The sequence below is a fragment of the Harpia harpyja genome, chromosome 2, assembly GCF_026419915.1.
Source record: "Harpia harpyja isolate bHarHar1 chromosome 2, bHarHar1 primary haplotype, whole genome shotgun sequence".
Taxonomy (NCBI): Eukaryota; Metazoa; Chordata; class Aves; order Accipitriformes; family Accipitridae; genus Harpia; species Harpia harpyja.
Genome location: NC_068941.1, coordinates 18,614,113 through 18,634,972, shown reverse-complemented (window position 1 = coordinate 18,634,972; position 20,860 = coordinate 18,614,113). Strand labels below are relative to the sequence as shown.

General features: G+C 45.1%; 2 protein-coding genes across 5 annotated transcripts in view; one reads left to right on the top strand and one right to left on the bottom strand.

The window, feature by feature from the left end:
- LRBA (LPS responsive beige-like anchor protein) overlaps positions 1-20,860 on the top strand; it is a 435,866-nt gene that overhangs the window by 227,422 nt on the left and 187,584 nt on the right. For all 4 annotated transcript variants that reach the window (XM_052772257.1, XM_052772239.1, XM_052772249.1 and 1 more), the window contains 3 exons: positions 1,785-1,909; positions 9,591-9,737; positions 12,377-12,513. In XM_052772257.1, the coding sequence (XP_052628217.1) occupies positions 1,785-1,909; positions 9,591-9,737; positions 12,377-12,513 (409 nt within the window). The remainder of the gene's footprint in view (positions 1-1,784; positions 1,910-9,590; positions 9,738-12,376; positions 12,514-20,860) is intronic.
- MAB21L2 (mab-21 like 2) lies at positions 15,894-18,485 on the bottom strand. Its single transcript, XM_052772269.1, has one exon. It carries the CDS (start codon positions 17,477-17,479, stop codon positions 16,400-16,402), a length of 1,080 nt encoding a protein of 359 aa, XP_052628229.1. The 5' UTR covers positions 17,480-18,485; the 3' UTR covers positions 15,894-16,399.

The following is a 20,860-nucleotide window of genomic DNA, read 5'->3' as shown; positions in this document are numbered from 1 at the left end:
CCATGCTCTACGACTATCAAAGGCATGCACATAGCCAGCTGTGTTCTGCCTTTTTTCTATAATCACTAATGGAGAATTTTAAGTTATTAATCGACCTTTGAATAAACCCATATCTTTCTGTGGTTTATAATTTTTCTTTGGTTAATTATTCAAAAATCATTGGATTTTATAATCAAAGCATTCAAATTTCAGCATGATTGTAACACACACAAAGTGTGAAAATAAGATACTGGGGCATTTGAATCCAATACTTCAGTATTTTTCTGAAAGTAAGAAATCAGGCAGGTGAAGAATAGCACTGCCTTTTCTTTGGTGTTAGAAAAAGGCATAGAATTTTAATGAAGGTAGATGCAAAGAGTGTCACCTTTTTTATAAGATTATTTTCAGTCACTATTTTTAATGTCTACAAATTGTGTTTGAGAGTAGCGTTATGCAAATTATTCTGGCTTTTGTTACCATGTTTGAAACCTTGTTTTACTTTACATAAAACTAATTTCTGCCTTTAGACCTCAAAACTAAGAATGTAGATACCAAGTATTTTTAACATGGTGATCTGTAAATTAGTTGTGGCTATTCATTTGTCAGTGTTGACAGGTATACTTTCTATTAGCTCCTGGACCAGAAATGGAATATATATGCATTTACATCAATTGTTTTAATACTAGCTATGTTAACAAACAAAATCGGTGTTTTTTTAATTCGGGCATACAGGTTTTCGGGCTAGCATGGCTATTCTATGCTTCAGACATGTTCTATGTGTTTATTTGCTATACCTGAAATTGGCATTTTTTGTACATTCTCTGGGCTAAAATACTGTTTTACAGTGGCATTAATTCATGATCATCTAACAAGATAGTAACTGGCACTTATATATGACCATATTAAAAAGATCTACGTATATTTGGAGCATACAATGGAAAACAATGAATTTGATATAACCTTTTCTAGATGTAATTTTTTAAAAGTATCCCTTCAATACAGCAATTATTACACATCAGAACATGTAGTTTTTAATTAAATGTAAAAACACAACTACATAAACCAGAAATCCAATCTGATTTGCTCGAAAATAGATTGCTGTTTCACTCTCCTGGAATGGTTTATTTAAAAACAGTAAATGGAAAAGAAATGCATTTTCTTGTGTTGTTCTAAGCCTCAGGGGCTAAATGTAATGAATATTTTAAGAGATTATTTTAATTAAATTCCTGCACATCTAAACAGAGTAATATTTTATTATCACATACATAACCATGTAACTGAGGTATTCATTAAAGTTAACACTTTCTGGACCAAGAATTCATGGTATGATTTACTGACCTTGTGCAAAAAGGCACAAATTAGGAAGAAAAATGAAGGGGGACAGACTTTGATTAATATAGGTAATGCTATACCATATTTATAATAGCCTTTTCCCTATTCTGGTTTATAAATGCAGTCACTGAGAAAGGTGCCCTGCTGAGGCTGAAATGAGGCTGAAATCGGAGCACATGCCACTAGAGTGTGGGGAAACTGATCACACTGTCAGCAATTCATTTCAAAATGATGTATTTAGTGCTCATTTCACCTTCCAAGAAAAAAGGGAAAGGAGTTCCTTAGACTGGAAGGTGATATTGTTATTTTCAAGGACATACCTAAGTAAAAGATTGCAGAAAGGGGGGAGGTTAAAAAAAAAAAAAAAAAAAAAGGCAAAAGCAGCGCAAACAAGGAGAGCTTTATGCAGAAATTCAGTGCTACCATGCTGTTTGATAATTGCTAACATATGTGGCTCCTCTGTTTCATTGTAGTCGTCCTCGTGAGTTCTGGCGCCTTGACTACTGGGAAGATGACTTGCGGCGCCGGCGACGATTTGTGCGTAACCCCCTTGGATCGACACATCCTGAAGCGACACTAAAAGCAGCCGGAGAACATGGTCAGTGTAAAATCTGCTTCTTGCCAATAGCAGCAGGTTACAGTACGTGGCAGTAAAGACTAGACCTTCATTCCTATAAGATGCTAGAAAATTGTCCCAAATGCTAAAGGCTTTTGTCATTGCATTTTAGACATGTTCAATACAAAGATAAACTGACCGTTACTTCATACAAGCAATGTTGGTATTTGTTAAGCCTCTTCATTACATCTTAGTTGAGCTGGCCTGGCATGTTGTGCGTACTTTGCATACAATGATTACAAATACAGTTCTCACTAAGCAGAAGAAAAGTGGATGCAATTTTGCCTTTAATCCCTGGACACACTTTCTTGTGGTAAATTACCTATTTATACTTCAGTAACTTCAGAAGAAGATCTTTCCTGTTCAGAAATCCACAACAATTATTTCCGTTAGCCTTAGCACATATCTGCCTATTGTTACAGATACATTAAAAGAAAAATAACACTTCTGAAGCTAAACCGTATTCAGACCTTTGCTTATGTTTAAGTAATCAAGTTTTTCTGCAAGAATTTGATATGGAAGAAATAGTAACAAATGCTGAAATGTAAAGTATTGTTCAAGCAGCAAATGGTAATGATGATTTCTACCTGGTGATTTTAAAAAAGAAGATTGCAATTTTTTAACAGGTTTTTTTTCCCCATTTTATTGTCAGGGATCACTCATCTACATGCTGCTGTGTCTGTTCTAGAGGGATGTATTTACAAAACCAATACAATAATCATTTTGAGAATTCTATAATAAACAAAAAAGGTAAACAAACAAAAAATCACCCAAAGCTAGGGGTGAACTTTGGGGTTTAGTCTCAAATTTCATGTCTTTACGATCTAATGAAGATACATTGATAAGGTAGAAAAATCTTTCTTGTATTTAAAAATTATTTGTTTATAATTAAAGCTGTGTACCCTTCACCTTGAAGGTACATGTGATGGAATAGAATAATTCAAATTTAGGGTTTTTTCTTTTTTAGTCTGTGAATTACTGTATACATATATGCATACACACACACATATTATATGTGGAGGCATAAACTTCATGGTAATTTAAAATTATTAAGACTGTTGTATGAATATAGAAGAACATCAGTGTCGTAAAGTTAGTTTCCGTCAGGCATCTTAACCTCTTGCACTCAGCCTTAAAGAGCCATTTCTGGAAGAAAATGTCTACAATATGTCAGCTGATATAATGCCAAATGTGACATCAGTCCTCTGAAATAAATGACCGTACGGAGAATAGTCAATAAAGTGATCTGAAAGCAATGTTCGTAGAGCCCTACATCTTTGACTATAGAAAGAGGAACAAGATGTAGAATTAATTAACCTATTTTTTGCTTTGAGGCTTGTTGTTCTTAATACTGTGTGGTGTTTCTATGCCGTGGACTTTAAGGGCACATGGTTTCTTTCTGTTTAATGCTCCATGGATAAACAACAACTGCCCTCCTTTAATATTATGTGTACTTTAAATTAAGTAGGTCTTGTCACTGTTTCATGTATTCTACTCATATTTTCATATTTAATCTTTATATTGTTTATCAAAATAATGAAAAATATCTTTATTTTTACTGCAAGATATTTAGAGCTCCTATCTATATTTGTGTAACTAATTCTTCCATAAGTAAACATACACTAACACAATTATTCATCTTTCATAGTAATGGGATATTTTCACTAATCCATGCTATATTTCAAGGGCTATGGCTCATACTCAGTTTGTAATTGACAGGAGTACAATTTTTGTCAATACAAAAGAAGAGTGAATAAAAGTAGCCGTATTTCATAGGTAGCTAATAGGCATAGCTGGTAGCTAACCCTGGTAATTTAAATAGAGCTAATTGTTTTCTGTTCACCTTTCTGTTCAGAATTTGACATCCTTAGCAGGCTCCTATTATATCTAATTTCTTGGTGGTGTTTTATTCTGAATTTAATTGCCTACTGCATTTGTTATCTGTTGCCATTCTGTTTCTTTATCCAGTGAATATTCTAGTTTACCTTAAGTAATTATTTAATGTGATTTTTGAAAATATATATAATTAATATTGGTGTAACTGAGTGTGCGTACGTATGCAACTGTCTTGTTCCCACACCTTCCACTGGCAAGTTGTAAGACAGATGACCAAAGTACAAATTCAAGTTCAACTGGAAACTATATACTGTATAGGAATACAAAGGTTGTTGGGTTTTTTTATGGTTTTGTTTTGGGGTTGGTTTTTTTGGTGTGGTGGTGGGGTTTTTTAATTGTTTTGGTTTGTTTTTTTAAATCTCAGAGGTACAGTTGTCAGAAAGGTCAACTGGAGTGGTCACTTGATCTATAAACTTTTAATATTAACCAATTTCAGGTTAGAAAATTCCATTATTTTCAGATTTTTGGAGCCAGACTTTCAGGCCATGTTTTCATGATGTAGATATCCTTAGAATTTGCAGAACATTTGCCCTGGTATTTTATGATTTCTTATCAATAATTTATCATTAATTATTCTATTTCAATTAATTTTACATGTCTCTGAAGCAAAAGCATTTTTAAATAATGAATAAAAGGTTCCCTACTGCCTATTTAAGCTTTTGTCAAAACAAAACAGAGCAAAACCAAAACCTGAAATTGGGCATAAGGGATTTTGCCAAAAGGGAGACAGGGGAAAATAATGCATAAATAATGGAAAAGTACTATTGCAGTAACCATGCTTGAAAGCATGGATTTTAGCACACTTTTCATTAGTAGATACACATTATCAACTGCTCGGTGTCTTTCAAATAAAACCAGATGTATTTTCCACCCCAGAAAGCTCACAGTCTAGGAAAGATCACAATTTGCAACTGTGAAAATTACTCAGAAACAATCGGAAGCCTAGATATTGTTCAGTAAAACCTAGGAGAACAACAACAACAACAATCAGCTCTGTTGCAGCCTAGTTATGTGTCTTAGTAGCAAGAACCAATCTTTTCCAGGGATTGATTTGATTTGAAGGAGAACCTCTGGTGCAGAGGTGGCAGAATAAATACCTGAAGACTAATGTTCTCTGTTCAGACAATCAATACCAGCCCCATGACTATACTTCTGGCTACCTTCTAGTTAAAAACAAATTTTTTAATTCTGACAATTTAATTGCCATTCCCTAGTTCACATTAACTTGCTTGGGAAAAAAAGGCTTTAGGTAATTTTTCAAAGGGGGCGGAGGGGGAAGTCCTTCCAAAATGGCTATTTATAAAAGTCAGTCTAGTAGTGTATAGTGGGGGAAGGAAAAAGAGGTGAAGGTAGAAAAAGTTTGGGATGGAAAGAGTTAACTCTTTCCATTTCTCCCTTTCACCCATTGTTTAGATATGAAACCAAAATACTTATATAGGTGTGAAAGTGCAAAAACAGTACTTTAAACCTGGTGGTATTTTTAGATTGATCCCCAAATGCAATATTTTGTGAGAGAATCTTTAGCTACTAGAAAATACCTTATCAAGCTTTTTAACAAGTGATTTGTGTTTTTTTTATTGACATTTGTTAAAAACTTGGGGAGAGGGGGATTAAAACAGTCTGTAGCATTTCCATCAAGGCAATAGGTGGAGTTCAGAGCTTTGTGACTGCAAAGGACTAGCAGCTGGTCACCTACAGTATTGCAATCGACTGGTCGGTTTTCTTTGCCTCAACTCTGGCGATGAAAAAGAAGTCTTAAAAATAATATTTTAAAAATCTGATGTGAAAGTGGTTGTGTTTTCCATTGTTATCTTTTTAAACAAATAGGAAGACTAGAGGAGGCTTCTGGGAGCCCTTTTTTAAAAAATAGATAGTAAAGGGGTTTTAATGCATCTTTTCCCTGAATTGCTTTTCCCCATATATTTACCAGACATTAAAAAAAAAAAAAGTAATAGTAAGTATCTTCTGTATCATGCTTTCCGATACTTTATTTTTCAAATGGCTTTTAAAAATTGTATTTCGCATGTAAGGTTAAGTTGTAGACAAACAATTTAAAATAATCTGTTGTTCTATGAATGCCTTAAGCTTGTTCAGCAATGTAAACTAAATTATTATTTTTACACCCAAGTGTTGCAGAGATTTAACTGGAATAAATAAGACTCTCTGCAGATGCAGAGATCTGTTTGCAAAAAGCTACTTGAAGAAACTGGGTCTTACAGAGCAGTTTGGCAAGGATTGCATGGAATTACATGAACAATTATAATAATGAAATTGCTGTGCTAGATAAATACTCTGCCAGCAGGCTGTTATGTCCTGTGCAATACACAGGCCATGCTTTGAGATCTTGATCTTGAGAAGGTGTATGTGAATGTGTGCTTAGATCTGCAGGATTGGAGCCAGAAGCTCCAGTCACGCCAAGAATAGGCAGGCCTGGCAGAGAGCAGTTTGGGTTAGCAGATGACAGAGCAGGGTTTGGGACCTGAAATATGAAATCCAGTGTAAGATACTTATGCGCATACATGGGAACTGAATATGTCACACGATGTCATGTCCATCCTATGTATCTCTAATCAGTAAATATAGAAAGAGAACTAGACCGTGGCCCACTTATATAAGTGCGTTTATATACAGAAAATAGGTGAATCCACCTGGAATATATTCAGTTCTATACAGATACTCATGTGAGTGTGTGTGTGTTGGTTGCAGGTGTAGTGCTTTATTCAAGTCAGTAGAGAAGCAGCAGATTCTAGTTCAGAGTGTGATGTCTTATTGCCTTCCAGTAGCTAGTATCTGCAGATGTGTAGACAGGCTCTGCATCTTCCTGTGCCTGTGTGTATACACGTTTCCTGCATGTCAGGAAATGTGGGTAACTAACATCATATGCAAAGAGATGACAAAAATTTACAAAAATGGACTAAAATAACTTATGGTCTAAAATCTTTTATTGAAAAAGGCAGTTACATAAGATGTATGTTTTTGAATCAGTATAATATCATTAGTTGGGGAAAGAAAGAAAATCCGAGTAAGTGACAAAGATGAGGCAGGCGGTGTGTATTTCTGTTATCCAGACATCTTTGGTGTGGAAGTCGCTGTACTGATTTTATTTTTTCTTGATGGTAGATGAGAAGAAAGACTGAAGGACACACTAGTATTTTGGACAAGTTGTGCTAACTATAAAAGTATTAAGCTTTGATCTTGGCTCTCAATTCAGTCTCAAATAAGAATAGGTAGAAGGCTAGTTTGAGATAGCATTTTCAGTATAACACAAATAGATTGTAGTAGAGGAAGCAAAAATGGCAGGTATGTATAATGCAGATGGGGTTTTTGAAACAACACATACAGTTTGCCTGTATTTAAAAAAAAAAAGAAAAGAATTTATTATCCTTGACTTTATCCCCAGGATGGTTTTGTTCTCTTTTACTTTTTTTGATCTTCAAGAGAATGCTGGTAGGCCACTGAGTAACAGTGCATGTGGTGTATATTAGTATACTGTTGGTAATTTTACTGCTGCTAACTTAAAATCCTCAAGGGGGAGTTAATTACAGGAAAACCTTTCTAAATATCAGCTGCGTATTTTCCATGACAAGGTTTTCAACTCACATTGAACAACTCCAGAGTCTGAGTTATCATTATTTACATGAGCACATTTTAGAAGAAAGTAAAATTTGTGATTTTACAATGCAGTTAAAGCTTTACAGTAATTTATTTTTTAAAGGCTTAGTTACAAGTGGCAGTTATTGGTTGGGGAGAAAGGATCATAGATAAATTGCATTTTATTTTCTATGGCAAGTTAAATTTCCTTTTCTTTGTGTTTTTTGTTTGGTTGGTTTGGTTTTGGTTTTTTGGGGCGTATTTTTGTTGTTTGGATTTTTTAAGCTCAAGGCCTAAACCAAACCCAGGGTATTTGGTGGTTTGGGGGTTTTTGTTTATTTGTTTGTTTGTGTTTCTTTTTTAGTTTTCACTTAATTGAAAAGTTTATTATTTGCAATTTCTGTGCATATATTTACTTAAACAATTTAAACTTTATATATTGCCACTGGGGAATTGCTGCCTTCTGTAAATGTTTGCAGATTAACATATTTTTAAAGTAAGCCAGTGGAACTTCAAGTACGGCAGCAATCAGAGAAAGCCACGAGTAACGTGTTGAAGTTAGTTGGTCCTGATGTGTTTAGTGAATGTTTTTCAAACACGGCTGGGCCATGGGCATTCTCAGTCTATTTTTAAAGAAACAGTATTTTTATTTTCAGCTTAAAAAAAATCCCCAAACAACACATACACTGCTGTTTTTTGGCTTTTACCACAGCAAGTGGTAACTTACGTGTAGAGTGAGCGATCGCCTCTTCTCCCCCCCCCCCCCCCCCCCCGCTGCTGCTTTGAGTTTGTAATTTAAATAAAAAAGATTTCGACCTAGCGGTGCCGAGACGAGATGGGGAACACCCCCCGCGCCCGCGGCTGGCCGGGCGGGGGAGGCACTGCTCAGGCACGGCCGTGGCACGCTCGCCTGCCCGGTTACCGTGTGGAGCGTGAAACACGCGCTCCAGGTTAAACGAGCTTTTTGTTTACTTCTCTTCCATTCCGAAAATTCAGATGTGAGCATAGACACGTCCCCTGTAACGACCGGGTACCGTTTCGCTGTCCCTCTTGGAAGCAGGTGCACGCTTTTCTCTGCCTCCAACCCCGATCGGGTGGCCGATTCCTACCCCCCCCCCGCCTTTGTCGCCCAGGCTTGTGAGGCGCGGTGTGCGCTTTTCTGCCTCACGAACCCCACGCGTCCTTCCTGGCTGGCTCCGTCGCTAACGGGAGCGGCAGGGAGCCGGGGCTGCCGCTCCAGCGGGGCGGGAGGCTGCCCCTTCGCCTTCCCCGCTCCCGGGGAGCGCAGCCCGCCCCCAGGGGATTTCCCCCCGGGCTGCCGTCGCCTCCCGCTGCCCTGCGCCGCTGAAGCCCCCGCCTGCCGCCCCGGGCGGTGCGGAGCGGAGCCCAGCCGTGGCCCGGCGCAGCGTACCTCACTTGTGCCGCCGTGTGGGCGAGCGCCCGGGTCCGGCCCCCTCCCCGCCTGCCTCTCCCGCCCCGTTTCCCCAGCTGCTGCGAGTTTGCCGGGCTGAGGCCGGCCGCCGTCGGCCTGTTGCGCTCCCCCCGCTGCCGTCCCGGCGCGGCGGCGGGCCCCACGGGGAGCGGCGGGGTGAGCGTGGGCCCCGGGCGCCTCCTTCCGCTCCCGGCCCGCCGGGCACCGTCCTGCCACCGTCCTGCCACCGTCCTGCCACCGTCCTGCCACCGTCCTGCCACCGCTGGCCCGCCCGGGCGTCCTCCGCGTTGTCTCTCCGGGGCGTGCTTGGTTTCGGCGCGGCGGTGGTCCCCTGCCTGTCGGGGGAACTGTCTCTGCCTGCTGCTGCCAGAGCAAACCGAGGCTTGAACCCTGGGTTCGAGAGTCAGGTTAACGCACCAGGCAATCGGGACCTGCCTCCAGCAGGAGAGCTCAACTTCCGAAGGAAGGCTGCAGGGGAAGAGAGTCTGTTGAATCCTTTCCCCCTCGGTCATAACCACTTGAAGTAGAGTTAAACGCTGCAGTGTGCTCTGGATAATTTTGAGCAGGCTTAATAGGATTAAAACTAGATGTGTCCTAACATCATAGGATTAAGACAGGTACTTCCCACAGATAGTCCTGAACGGTTTTCTTCCTGAACTTTCATTAAAAAAAAAAAAAATTACACTCCTTTGTCACTGTTGCCTCTGAGACCTGACAGACAGCACTGTGTCTCTTTCCTTTCAGCTCCTGATGAGGATATACTTGTTAAAGGAAAGCAGTCCATCAAGAGTCAAGTTTTAGGAAATCAGAACTCAGAAAGTGAGATTCTCTTGGAAGGCGACGACGATATCATGTCATTCATGGAGGAAAGAGAAGTGGAGAACTTAACGGGTAACTTCAGCTATCTAATTTTCTCCTCAGCTTCTTTACTATTTAAGTTCTGATCTTCCCTGCTCTGCAGTGAATCATGTTTTGGGATGCACACTGATAAATTGTTCCTTCCCATAACTGGGTCATTAAGATCATTTTCCATGCACCTCAGATGCCGAGGGTTTACTTGAGGAGAGTTGTGCATTTTCTTTCTCTGGCTTTCTAATCTTCTTGCTTCTGCAGTAGCTGTCTGTATTCCAGGACACCTTCCTTAGAGAAAGTAGCTCTACCTTGAAAAGGGCTGCCTTTGTTTTTGACCTCATTCCACTCCTCAAATCATTAGACCTAGTGGACAATTAGGCAAGTTGTTTCTAACTAAAGGCTTCGGAGAACTTTATTTTTCTCCTGAGTTTATAAAATTGTACGTATTGGTTATTTACTTGGGTTTGAAGGATCTGTACACTCACTGGATTTAACTCCTTTAAAACCCTTGTCATTCCCCCATTGAAGTCCCTTCTCCACAGACCATAGTCTTACTAGACTTCAATTCTTTTTTCTGAAGAAGAAATAGTACTTCAGATCTTTGGACTTAATTATTTTTACTCAGTCACATGTAACCTTTGCTGATGTTTCAACCTGAGTGGAGCGGGTCCATTTCTGTACAGTTCAAAATGTAAAAACAGAGTAACCTCCTCGGTTCAGGGACTGGCAGTTATAAAGCGTCTCCATTGTTATTTGAGGAACGTGGGTTTTACAGGGAAAATGCAAACTTCTCTGTGTTCTTCAGCTTTCTCAGCTGGTATCCCACGTACATTTACTTTAGGGAAAAATGTCATTTCTTGGATGATTCCGGTTCCCTGGGAAGCTAGTAGTATAATCTTACATTGATACATATAATACATAAGATAATTCAGTGAAATTACTGGAAGTGATTATTTATTGGCAGTTTGCTTATCCCTGAACTGCATTCCACTCTTTAGGTTTTTTTAAAGCAAAGTTAAAAATGCAGCATAATGAAAAAAAGAAAACCAGCGTAGGAAGAGCGAAGTAAAATAAAGTAACGAGAGAATAATGGCATGGCATTTTCTGTATGTAAATCTTTTTTTCACTTTCTACCATGAGCTTCCTTCTCAACAGCCTTCTCCGTGTTTCCTTCTCTTTATTATTCATTCATTGGTTCGAGTAATACATTCATACTGTAATAGAGGTGAAAGGGGCCTTTAATTATATAATCTTGACAATGGCAATAGGATTAAGAAGTAATCCTCACTAATAAAGTGGTGTGGGTTAGAAATGAAGTGGAAATTGTCAGGGGTCTTCTACAGGACCTGGACTGCCCCAGCTTCTGCAGCTGTCTGCTTGCCCTGTAATTGAATGTCTGCGAGTGATTGAAAAAATGTTATTTCTCCTCTGGATTACATGCTAATGTACAGAGGGCAAAGGGAGACAGCAAAAGAACACATAGCTGCTTATTTCATCCATTTGTGGGGGTGAGCTTTGGGAAATCATGGCAGTTCCGCAGCTATCTCATGCCCATCTGTAAACACAATGTATTTGTACGTTGGGAATAGAGGGCAAAGCTGCTCTGATCTCAGCAGAGCATCTCTTCTTTTGTCCTAGTGGCACACATTGAGATTGATGCGAGATTAAGGACCATCACCCTCCTAACAATCGATGGAAATGACAATTCATCTGAATTTTTTGTCAGTTATTCTCACGTTGATTACCTGAACGTGTGTACCTCATTTATAGATGCTTTATTAAAACAAAATTGTCTATGTCACTTTCGTATCTTCCACTGTTTTACAAAAGTCAGATAATACCGCAGCCAAGTAACTTCATTTCCTTACCTCTTAATCAGCTGGATGACAAACCCTAACCTGTTTTCTTTCTGTATGTGTTAGTTTATATAATAGGTTCTGCAGTGTCAGATCTATGCTGAACCTATTGTTTTCAGTAGTAGTCTGATTTGTCCCTGTGATAAGCCCTGTGGAGATGTGATTATTCCAATAAAAATTCATTCAGTTGGAAACCAACCCTCCGGCTGTTTACTCCCACAGTCCCTGAGCTACACTGACACTGTATGGAATCCTTGAACAATATTTAACGTGGAATCAAAAGCATCTTTAAAACATTTTACTTAAGGTTACACAATGTTATAGAGCCTAAACAATAGATTTCTAGCATCCATGGGGGGAACACTTTACAGTTAGACAACTTTGAGCCTTGACTGCTATGTTCAGCTTTGCGGAAAGCTATCGAAACTCTCCAGTACCTAAAGAACACATCTGACAGTAAGATTTTAAGTGTTCATGTGTGCACTCTCTATATTGCATATAACAGAAGGTATGCAACTCTCAAAGTTTCTTGAAAAGAAAATGCGTCTGAGTAAAAACTATATACTGCCATGCTAAAGCCAGCTCTGGCACGTATAATGTATGCATCAGTTTGCAATTGTAGCTGCTTCAATGTTCAGCAGCACAGAGACACTGTAAATCTATTACATATGTTCTTTTCCGGGATAAAAAGGGTTTTGCTTTGTAAGGAAGAGCTACGCTCTTTGCTTTATTTATTTTAATCTTCTAGGCTTGAAAAGCAAACAATTTGCACTCATGCTCTTTTCTGTTTTGAATATTGTTGGTGTTTTCACTCTTTGGCAGGTCCAGTTGCCCTAAGCACACCAGCTCAGCTTGTGGCACCCTCAGTAGTAGTGAAAGGCACTCTTTCCATCACTCTTTCTGAGCTCTACTTTGAGGTGGATGAAGAAGATCCCAGTTTTAAGAAAATCGACCCGAAGGTAAGAGATCATTGACCCTGAGCTCTGAGAGATGATGACAAATTACCCAAGACCTTTAATTCTTCATTCGACTTCCTTTACCTCTATTGGTCCGCAGTGTTCCTGCTTTAATAAGTTTGCGACTGACCATATATGTTATTGAACTTCACGGAGGTGACACCTCCTTTCCTTCTCCTTTTTCTCCCCCTCCCACAATTCGACCCTACTTGAATGTTAATTAGCTTGCTGTGAATAAAGCTCCAGGGAGGCATCTTAAATAAAGACATCTTGAATCACAGGCCTGTGTGAATACTGGAAAGTTCAACGAGGCTTTTAGCCCAAATGCTTTGTTTTACTTTCCTAATTTTATATAATGCCAGTGTAACATAGCGCTAAACTTCCTATACTTGTAAGTTTTCAGTGCTTCTGTATCGTATTATTCTATAACAGATTTTACAGGGCCTGTTATTATTTATTGTGCCTAAGTAGAAAACGTAATTGCCCTCTTAAAATACGTTTCTGAACTGACTTGCTAATTTCCACAAACTTTATTTGCTCCCAGTTACTTGATTACTAGTCCATTGTTTAAAATAAGTAATGTTCAGTAAAATTCCTATTTCAAAGGCAGTATATTGTGCGATTAGCTTAATAAAGTTGCACTTGAATGTTTTCTACAGCATTACAGCAACATTTCAAAAGTATGACATGATTGGTAAATAATCTCACATCCCAATTTAAGCACAGTGGTGGCTCTTGTTTTTTTAAATATCTGCTTAATATTAAACAAGGTAATAATTTCCTTGTGAAGGGGAAAAAAGTCACTGGAAGAAGTAGGGGTTTTCTGCTTGTCTGTAGAGAATACCTTGTGTGTTAAGCGCCAGTTCAGTTCTTTGTTCCTATTGAGTAAATTGCTCTTGTCTGTATTTAAAATGGCATCAGTGGGTCTGAAAGCTGGGATTATCAAATCCTATCAAGGAATAAATTTATTTTGAAAAACAGTGCTCTCAAATTCTTAGAACTAGAATTTAATATACGTAATTAACTAGGATTGAGATTTTTATGTGATACCATAAATGAGATTTAACTTTTCTTTTGGTCCTGAAGTATTTTTGCAATATTTTTGAAATTATTTCAAGCATGAGATAGCTCTTAAAATGTTGATATGCTTACTCCTTCCATAGTGTTGGTTTTTTTTAAACATTTAATGGTAAAAAGGATATAAACATAAAATGTAAAGACAGTTTGGTATGTTACTATATTGCATTTTCCATCTGAAATGTTCTGCTTTGTATTGCATTAGCATGAGAAAACTCTACCGATCTGCATTACTCTGCATTTTTGTTTTCCATGTTTAGCACATAGGGCGTTTGAGTACGGTTACTAATTCTTACCATTCCTGTTACATGTTTTATGGGGACATTGACATGGAACATATATTCAGCTTGCTTTCTTTTCTCCTGTTTTCAAGTATTCGGTAGTGGTTGTTTTCTTAACTGTAAGTAGGCATTCTGGTTTGATTATCTGAGAGACTTTATTTGGGTTCCTATAAAAGGAAGAGTTGGTTACATGAAATACAGGCTTCAGCTCTTATATTCTACTTGTGATGCTACTTTAGCTGGAGGTTTTAAGAGAAAAAAGACTTTTTGTAATGTCTCTTGGGGGGGGCTAAAAATCAAATCTGAATATTTTTATTTTAAAAAGCAAGGTTACAACGCAGCTTGCTTTCAAGCATTAACGCCTCCCTGCCCCACCCTCTGCTGAAGTTACTGTACCTTGATATCGGTGCCTAGAGCTGCTGTAGAAAATGCCCCTCGGAAAAAAAAAAAAAATCCTAATCCGCTGTAGCTCAGAAGGCCTGTTTAATGAATGAGGCTTCACCGTTTGATAAATTTAAGTTTCTTGTATATTTGTCTAAACTACTGAAAAGAAAACATTGTGACAAGTTCCTGAAGAAAAACCTGCCGTAGAGATAGCATCAGCAGCGATAAGATCAGAGTTTATACTCGTACCCCGGGCTGTTTTCAGAAGGAAAGGGTATAGCCCCGCGGGCTAAACCCATTTTGCCAGGTGAGCCAGGATCAGCGCTGGGGGAAGGCGCTCTGATGACTCTACAAGAAACTTGTGAAACGCACCCGGGCTTTTAATGCCCGGGGTTGAAGAGGCTCAGGATAAAGCAGCCCTGCTTTCTCCGGCGGGGGCCGGGGCCGGGGGTGCCCGCCTGCCGCTGGGGAGGGTCGCCCCTGCGCCGCCGCCGCGGCGGCTTTGCTGGAAGTTCATTTCCCAGGCTGCTGTCGGACTTGTTAATTTCGTCTTTAACTCAAAAGACAAAAGCAACTCACATTTGAATGGCTATTTCTTTCCGGATCCGTCCACAAAGAAACGGAAGTAGTCCTTTGGGGCAAGAATTTACGTTTTTACCACCCCCCCCACCCCACCCCCCCACCCCCACCCCCCGAAAGGACACGAAAACTTGCTCGAAATGCTCCGAGCCGGCTTTGAAATCTTTCGGGCGGCTCGAGCAGATAATGCTAACGGTTTTTAAAGCTCAGAAACGCGTTCCCGACAAAAATCCGGCAAATATTTCTAAGTCGTCTTGAGCAAACTTAAAGCGAAATCGCTACAGCACGAAATACAGGGAATCGGGTAGAGCTTAGCTTTGGGCGGGGGGGGCTCGGCCGGGGAAGGAGGTCGGCGGTGCCGCGCAGAGAGCGACCGCCTGTTCGTGTAGGACAGGCTGGTTTCCGTACGGGTTGCTTATCTGCTCGTCTGGCTACGCTGTGGTGCGATTTTATGCTGTACTTAAAAATCCGGGGAAAACAAATGTTTGTTTAAAAAAATATCGACCGGTTGCTCTAAAGTGCATGAATTATTCACGGTAGATCTATACTGCCTTCGTGTCAAAGTCAAATGGATAGCGCGTTCGCTCTGGGAAGCGAAAGCAAATAGCGATGAATTTTTAAAACAAAATAAGAGAATACAAGAGCTCAAGATTTACCGGGAAGAAAGGAAAGCAAGCTATAAGGAAAAAAATAAAGGTGACGACCGTAGGGCAGGAAACAGCATGCTCTAGTTCTGTCTAAATTCTGGCGAGCTACTGTGTGACGCTCCGTATATTCCCAAGACTTAGAGGGGAAGCTGGAAGTCATAGAAATATAGCAGATGTTGTCACATGCTGAACTACAGAATAGATAAGATTTTTTTTTCTTAGGTGCACTGTTTTTATAGAAACTAGAGGGAAGTTTAGAAAACGTCAGTGAATATGCCAAGCTAAGGCTTCGGCTAGGTGTCGCGTTTCGACTATCTTTCCGTCTCGTGTTTCCGTTTCTTTAAAAAATTTTACTTCGGAGGTTCAGAAAGCATCTACTTGCCTGAATTTAAGAACCATTCACGAAAAGTCAGCGTAAAGTTAAAGTAATATTTTTATTACTATTTGCAACAAGTCAGTCGTGGGGCACATAATCTGACCTTGGCACCGAAATACATTTAACATCAGTAAAGCTTTTTTAAAGGGAGATTTGTACATATAGTTAAATAATTTTTCACTTGGTGACAACATTCAGGCAAACAAGAGAGAATAAGAAAAGGACTATACATGGATTGGAAAATGTACCTTTTGGGTTTCGTTTTGAAGTTGCAAAAGTCCGATTGCTTCTTTTTGTGACTTTTTAAAAATTCACATTGGAGGGAGGGCAGGAGGAGAGGCTCTTCCCTTCTTCCGTGCACGGCGGAGAGTTCATGCCGGGAAAACCGTCGGCAAGTTTTTAAAGGCCGAGCCGCAGGTGGGTGGGGGGTGGCGGGGGCGCGTTTCTTTCGCCGCCTCTTCCCGTCGGCGTTTGCGTTAAATAAAAAGTTTTTAGGCGCTGTTGTTGTTTACGGAGGGCGAGTTTTGCGCGCGGGGGTGTCAACCCTATAGCTTGTCGAGGCTTTTGGGATTGGTGAGGATTTCTCTGGCTAGCCTCCAGGTCTGTTTGGCAGCGCTTTCCAGGGCCGAGTGGGGTTTGCCCTGAAAGAGGTCTAGGTTGGGCAGGAAGTAGTGGGGGCAGCGCCGGCACTGCAGGCAGGAGATGAGCTGCAGCAGGATGCCGTTGAGCCGGTCGCCCAGGCACGCCTCGTCCCAGTCGGTCTCCCGCGGGTGCTTCTCGCACTCGTACAGCAGCAGCGTCTTCATGTGGTAGTTGTTGAGGGGCTGCCCGGGCAGCTCCAGGTGCCGGTCGCGCAGCGTCTTCAGCACCGAGAGGCACTTGTTCCTGCAGCCGCCCATCAGCAGCCGGTTCTCGGCCTCGCCGAACTGCAGCACCCAGGCGTCGCTCTCGGCCGAGCTCTGCTTGCCCGTCAGCGAGTAGCACTCCTTGGAGAGCAGGTTGAAGCCCTCCGCCTTCACCTCCGCCACCCGGTTGGGGCCGGGCCAGGGGATGTGGGGCATGGGCCACTGCGCCGCGCTGCGGGGCCAGATCCCGGTGCACTTGAAGGCGGGCGTGATCTGCACCACGTACCGCTCCCGGATGCGGAGCTTCACCTCGCTGGTGTCCGCGATCATCTTCACCACGTCCCGGTAGCTGCACTTGTCCACGGCCTGGGCCACCAGCGTCTGGAAGCGGGAGCGGATCTTGCGGGCGGACAGGTAGCCCGAGGCGGTGATGAACTCCACCCAGAGGGACATGCTGCGCTTGCGGCCGTCGCTCAGCTTGAGCACGGCGCAGCCCGGCAGGGAGCCGTCGTCCACGAAGTTGAAGACGCCCATCTGGTTGAGGTAGAGCACCACCTCAAACTCGGTGGGCGAGATCACCTCCAGCCCCTCGTAGCGGGCGTCGATCTCGCTCAGGGAGCTGATGAAGCGCGGCTCCTGCACCTCCACCTCCTTCAGCACGTCCGACACGACCTTGCACACCTCCCGGATGGTCTTGGCGATGGCCGCCTTGCGGGCCTGGCAGCGCTCCGTGTAGTATTTGTTGAGCTGGTAGACCAGCTTGGCCTGCGCGGCGATCATGTTGGGGCACAGGTCCGGGCTGTACACCGGGCTCTCGCAGTACGTTGAGGGATCCAATGCTTTAGCGGTGGCTGCAGCTTTGCGGAGGGCACCAGCCGAATCGCAGACCCCCACCCCCTCCGCGAAGAAGGCGGCAGCGGCGCGCCAGCGAGAGCAATTAAAAAAATCGGGGACGACGACGAAGCACAAAGGAGCGAAGCCCAGCGCTGCCCCGGCGAGGAGGAGGAGTGCGAGCCGCAGGCGAGCGGGACGGTGCGGGCTGGGCGGCGGCGGCGGCGGCGGTGCCGGTGCCGGAGCCGGAGCCGGAGCGGCGGGCAGCCCCCGCGGGCTCCCGGAGCGCAAAGTTTTGGGTGGCGGTGGGGGCAGGGAGGTCTGCGCTGCCTCTGCGCTCAGGCGCCCACCCCCCCCGCGCAGCGACAAAATCGCTTTTTCAATAGTTCATGAAAAAAACCCAAACAAACTTCCCCAGGACTCGCAGAAGGTCCCCGCAGAAAAGCCGGTCGGCGGCGAAGTTTAAAACCGCACACGATACGAGAGGAGGAGAAGAATGCGAGCAATGCCCAGAGCGGAAGAGTGAACTCTCTGTCTGTCTGTCTGCCTCTCTCTCTCTCTCTCTCTCTCTCTCTTTCAGTCCGTGGCACCGCCAGAGATGTGCATGAGTTTGGCTGCCGCTCTCTCAGACTGTCAGGGGGTGTTGTTGATTTCCCTTTTCCTGCTGGAGGCGTTGTCTGAACCCGGCTCTGTGGCTTTCTCTATCTTTACGCGCAGACGTGTGCACTTGGTCTGTGATCTCTCATTCCTGTCCTGCAGCTCTATATAGATTGTTTTGAGATAGATATATATAGATAGGTTGCTTTTTTTTTTTTTTCTTTGCACAGACTGTGTTTTATCCTGAGCGGGAGGAGGGCGTAGCTGCTGTGCCCAGGATAGCTTCTCCTCCCCCTCCCCACCCCTGGAAGTGCGCGCCGAGGCTCTCACTTTCTGCGCCTCTCCTCCTCCTCCGCCGTGTGCCCGTCTCTCTCCGGCGGTGCCGGCGGGCCCTGTAGTTTATGAATGGGGCCGGGGCCCGGGCGGGGGGCGGAGCCCCGCCTCCTACAATCGCCGCCGAGCTGTCAGCGGCGCGGCCAATCGCGGCGGGCACGGCCGGCGCGGGGGCGCGCAGACGCGCCCGCGCGCTCACTCCTGCCTCCAACCCGGCGGCGGCGGCGGCGGGGCAGGGGCGCCCCGTCCACTCCGTGCTGGGGCTGACCGGCCTTAAAGCCGGGGGGGGACACGACGATACGCGGGGCTGTGAACGTCCTGCGACCCGGCGCGGGGTGGGAAAAAGCTGCAACTTCACCCGTGGCGGCTGGGTGAAGGGAGCTCGGTGCTCCCTCCGCTTGCTGCGAGGAGACCTCAGCGGCAGCGCCGGTGTGCGAGGGGAAGGGGGGAGAGGCGTGCCGGTGCTTCACCGCAGGCATAAATCTCCTTTCACTAATGCTGGGCTGCAGCAGTGAAAGTGAGACCGTCACCGGGGCAGAATCGCACACCTTGTTTTACTGCCCTCAGTCAGTGCTGTAGTCACGTTAATTTAGATAAATCTCGTGCCATAAAGTTCTGCTCATCCTCCTAAAGCGTAGGATTGAGTTATTCGAAAGGAAACGATATTTTATGCAAGTTTGTATTAATAAGAATATTGAATGATTTGGACATAAAGCTGCAGTTACGTGATGCCAGTTCGGAAAGAGCAGCTCGCTCGCACTGCTGTAGCCCCCCGGGCAGTACCTGCTGCGGAACAGCCAGAAGTGCTTCTCCTGCGGAAACTTAGGCTGGTGGGGCGACGCTTTCCACATCTTCCGTGCTCGGGCCAGGGCTGCGTGTTTCCGCAGCGGCTTCGCCCTCCCCTGGGCCCTGCAGCCCCGCAGCGGGCACCGGCGGCCGTGCCGAGTGCGCCGGGGCTGCGGAGCACCGAGCGGGCGGCGTGGCCGAGCCCGGCGCGGTCCCGCCGCGGGGCCCCGCTGGGCGGAGGCGGCTCTCGCAGCCGGGCTGTGGCCGCCGCGGGAGCCCGGCCGGCGCGGCCGGGGCCCGTTTACACGCGATGCGCTCCTCCTTGCGGAGCCTGGGTTCAACCAGCTGGCAGCGGTCGGGCTCGGTTTCTTGTTCTTTCCTCCTTTCGCTGCAGCTGGCTGATTTTAATAAAGAAAATCTCGCCGTCTGTTTTCCGTGTGCACTTAAATTAGAAACATGTCTTGTGCCGACCGCACCGCTGCGCGCTGGAAGAAGTAAGTACGGACGTGCCCGGCGCCGGTGGGGCTCCGTTCTCCCCGAGGAGAGGATCGGCTCGTTGTTTCCCCCGATGCCGCCGGGGCAGTCTGCGCCCGGGGGTGGGTGGGGGCTGTCGCGCCTGCCCGACGCTCGGCGGGCCGCCGTGCCCGGGTGCTTGGCGGGGGCCGGGCGGGCGGCGGTGTCAGGTGTCCTGGCCGGGCCCGGGCCCGGCTCCGGCCCCGTCGGGAGGTCAGACGAGCCCGGGGAAGGCTCCGAGGAGAGCAGCTTCAGCGGGGTGGGGGAGAGGGGGCAAGCTGTGACGAGGGGAGAGTCGCTGGCTGGCAAAGGCGCCGGCGCCGCTGCTCTCGCGGTCTCTAGGCGTCCCGGGGATGCGCGGGCTGGAGCGGGGATCTCCGTCCCGGGCCATGGGTTAAGTGCCCGCGGACCTGCCCCCTCCCTGGGGCCGGGGCCGGGGCCGCGGCTGCGGCCGGACCCGCTCGAGGCGGTCAGAGGCCCCTTCGGTGCCGCCGGGCCGGGCGCCAGCACCGGGCGGGCATCGTTGTGCTCGGCCCGCGCGTCTCTTCGGGGCTCGGCTGGCCGGGCGGAGCTGCGAGGGTCCTGCGCCTCGTCTCCGGACGCCCTCCGGCAAGCGGAAGAGTTAGTTAGAGCTAGGGGCCCCCGGTTCACACGCCCCCACCGGCGCGGACCGGGGCGTGCTCGCAGCCGGTCTGCCTCCTCGCAGCCGGGCTGGCACTTCTCCCCAGTCCGGCGAGGGGTTCCGCACGTCGACCCTCCGAGCAGTGGCGGGCAGGGACGGCTCCGCGGGGTTACGCTTCCAGCAGAGAGCGGGAAGCCCGGGAGTTTCTCCGCGGCCGGGGCGCGGAGGAGATGCCGGAGCCGTCAGGCGGCCCGGGCAAGGGTGGGGGGACGCGCTTTGCTGTTCTCAGGGTAAAAGCAGAAGGAGGGGACGATTCCCCTCCCATCCTACCCCCCCACCCCCCCGCCCGGTAAGGTGACTAATGATGAAGCGTTACTAGCGTTCAGATTTAAAACAATTCATTACCAATTTTCCTGTCTGAGGTTGAAGCTCTAGTAAATAATAAATCAGCTAAACAAAAGCCGACTTTAATTTATTGC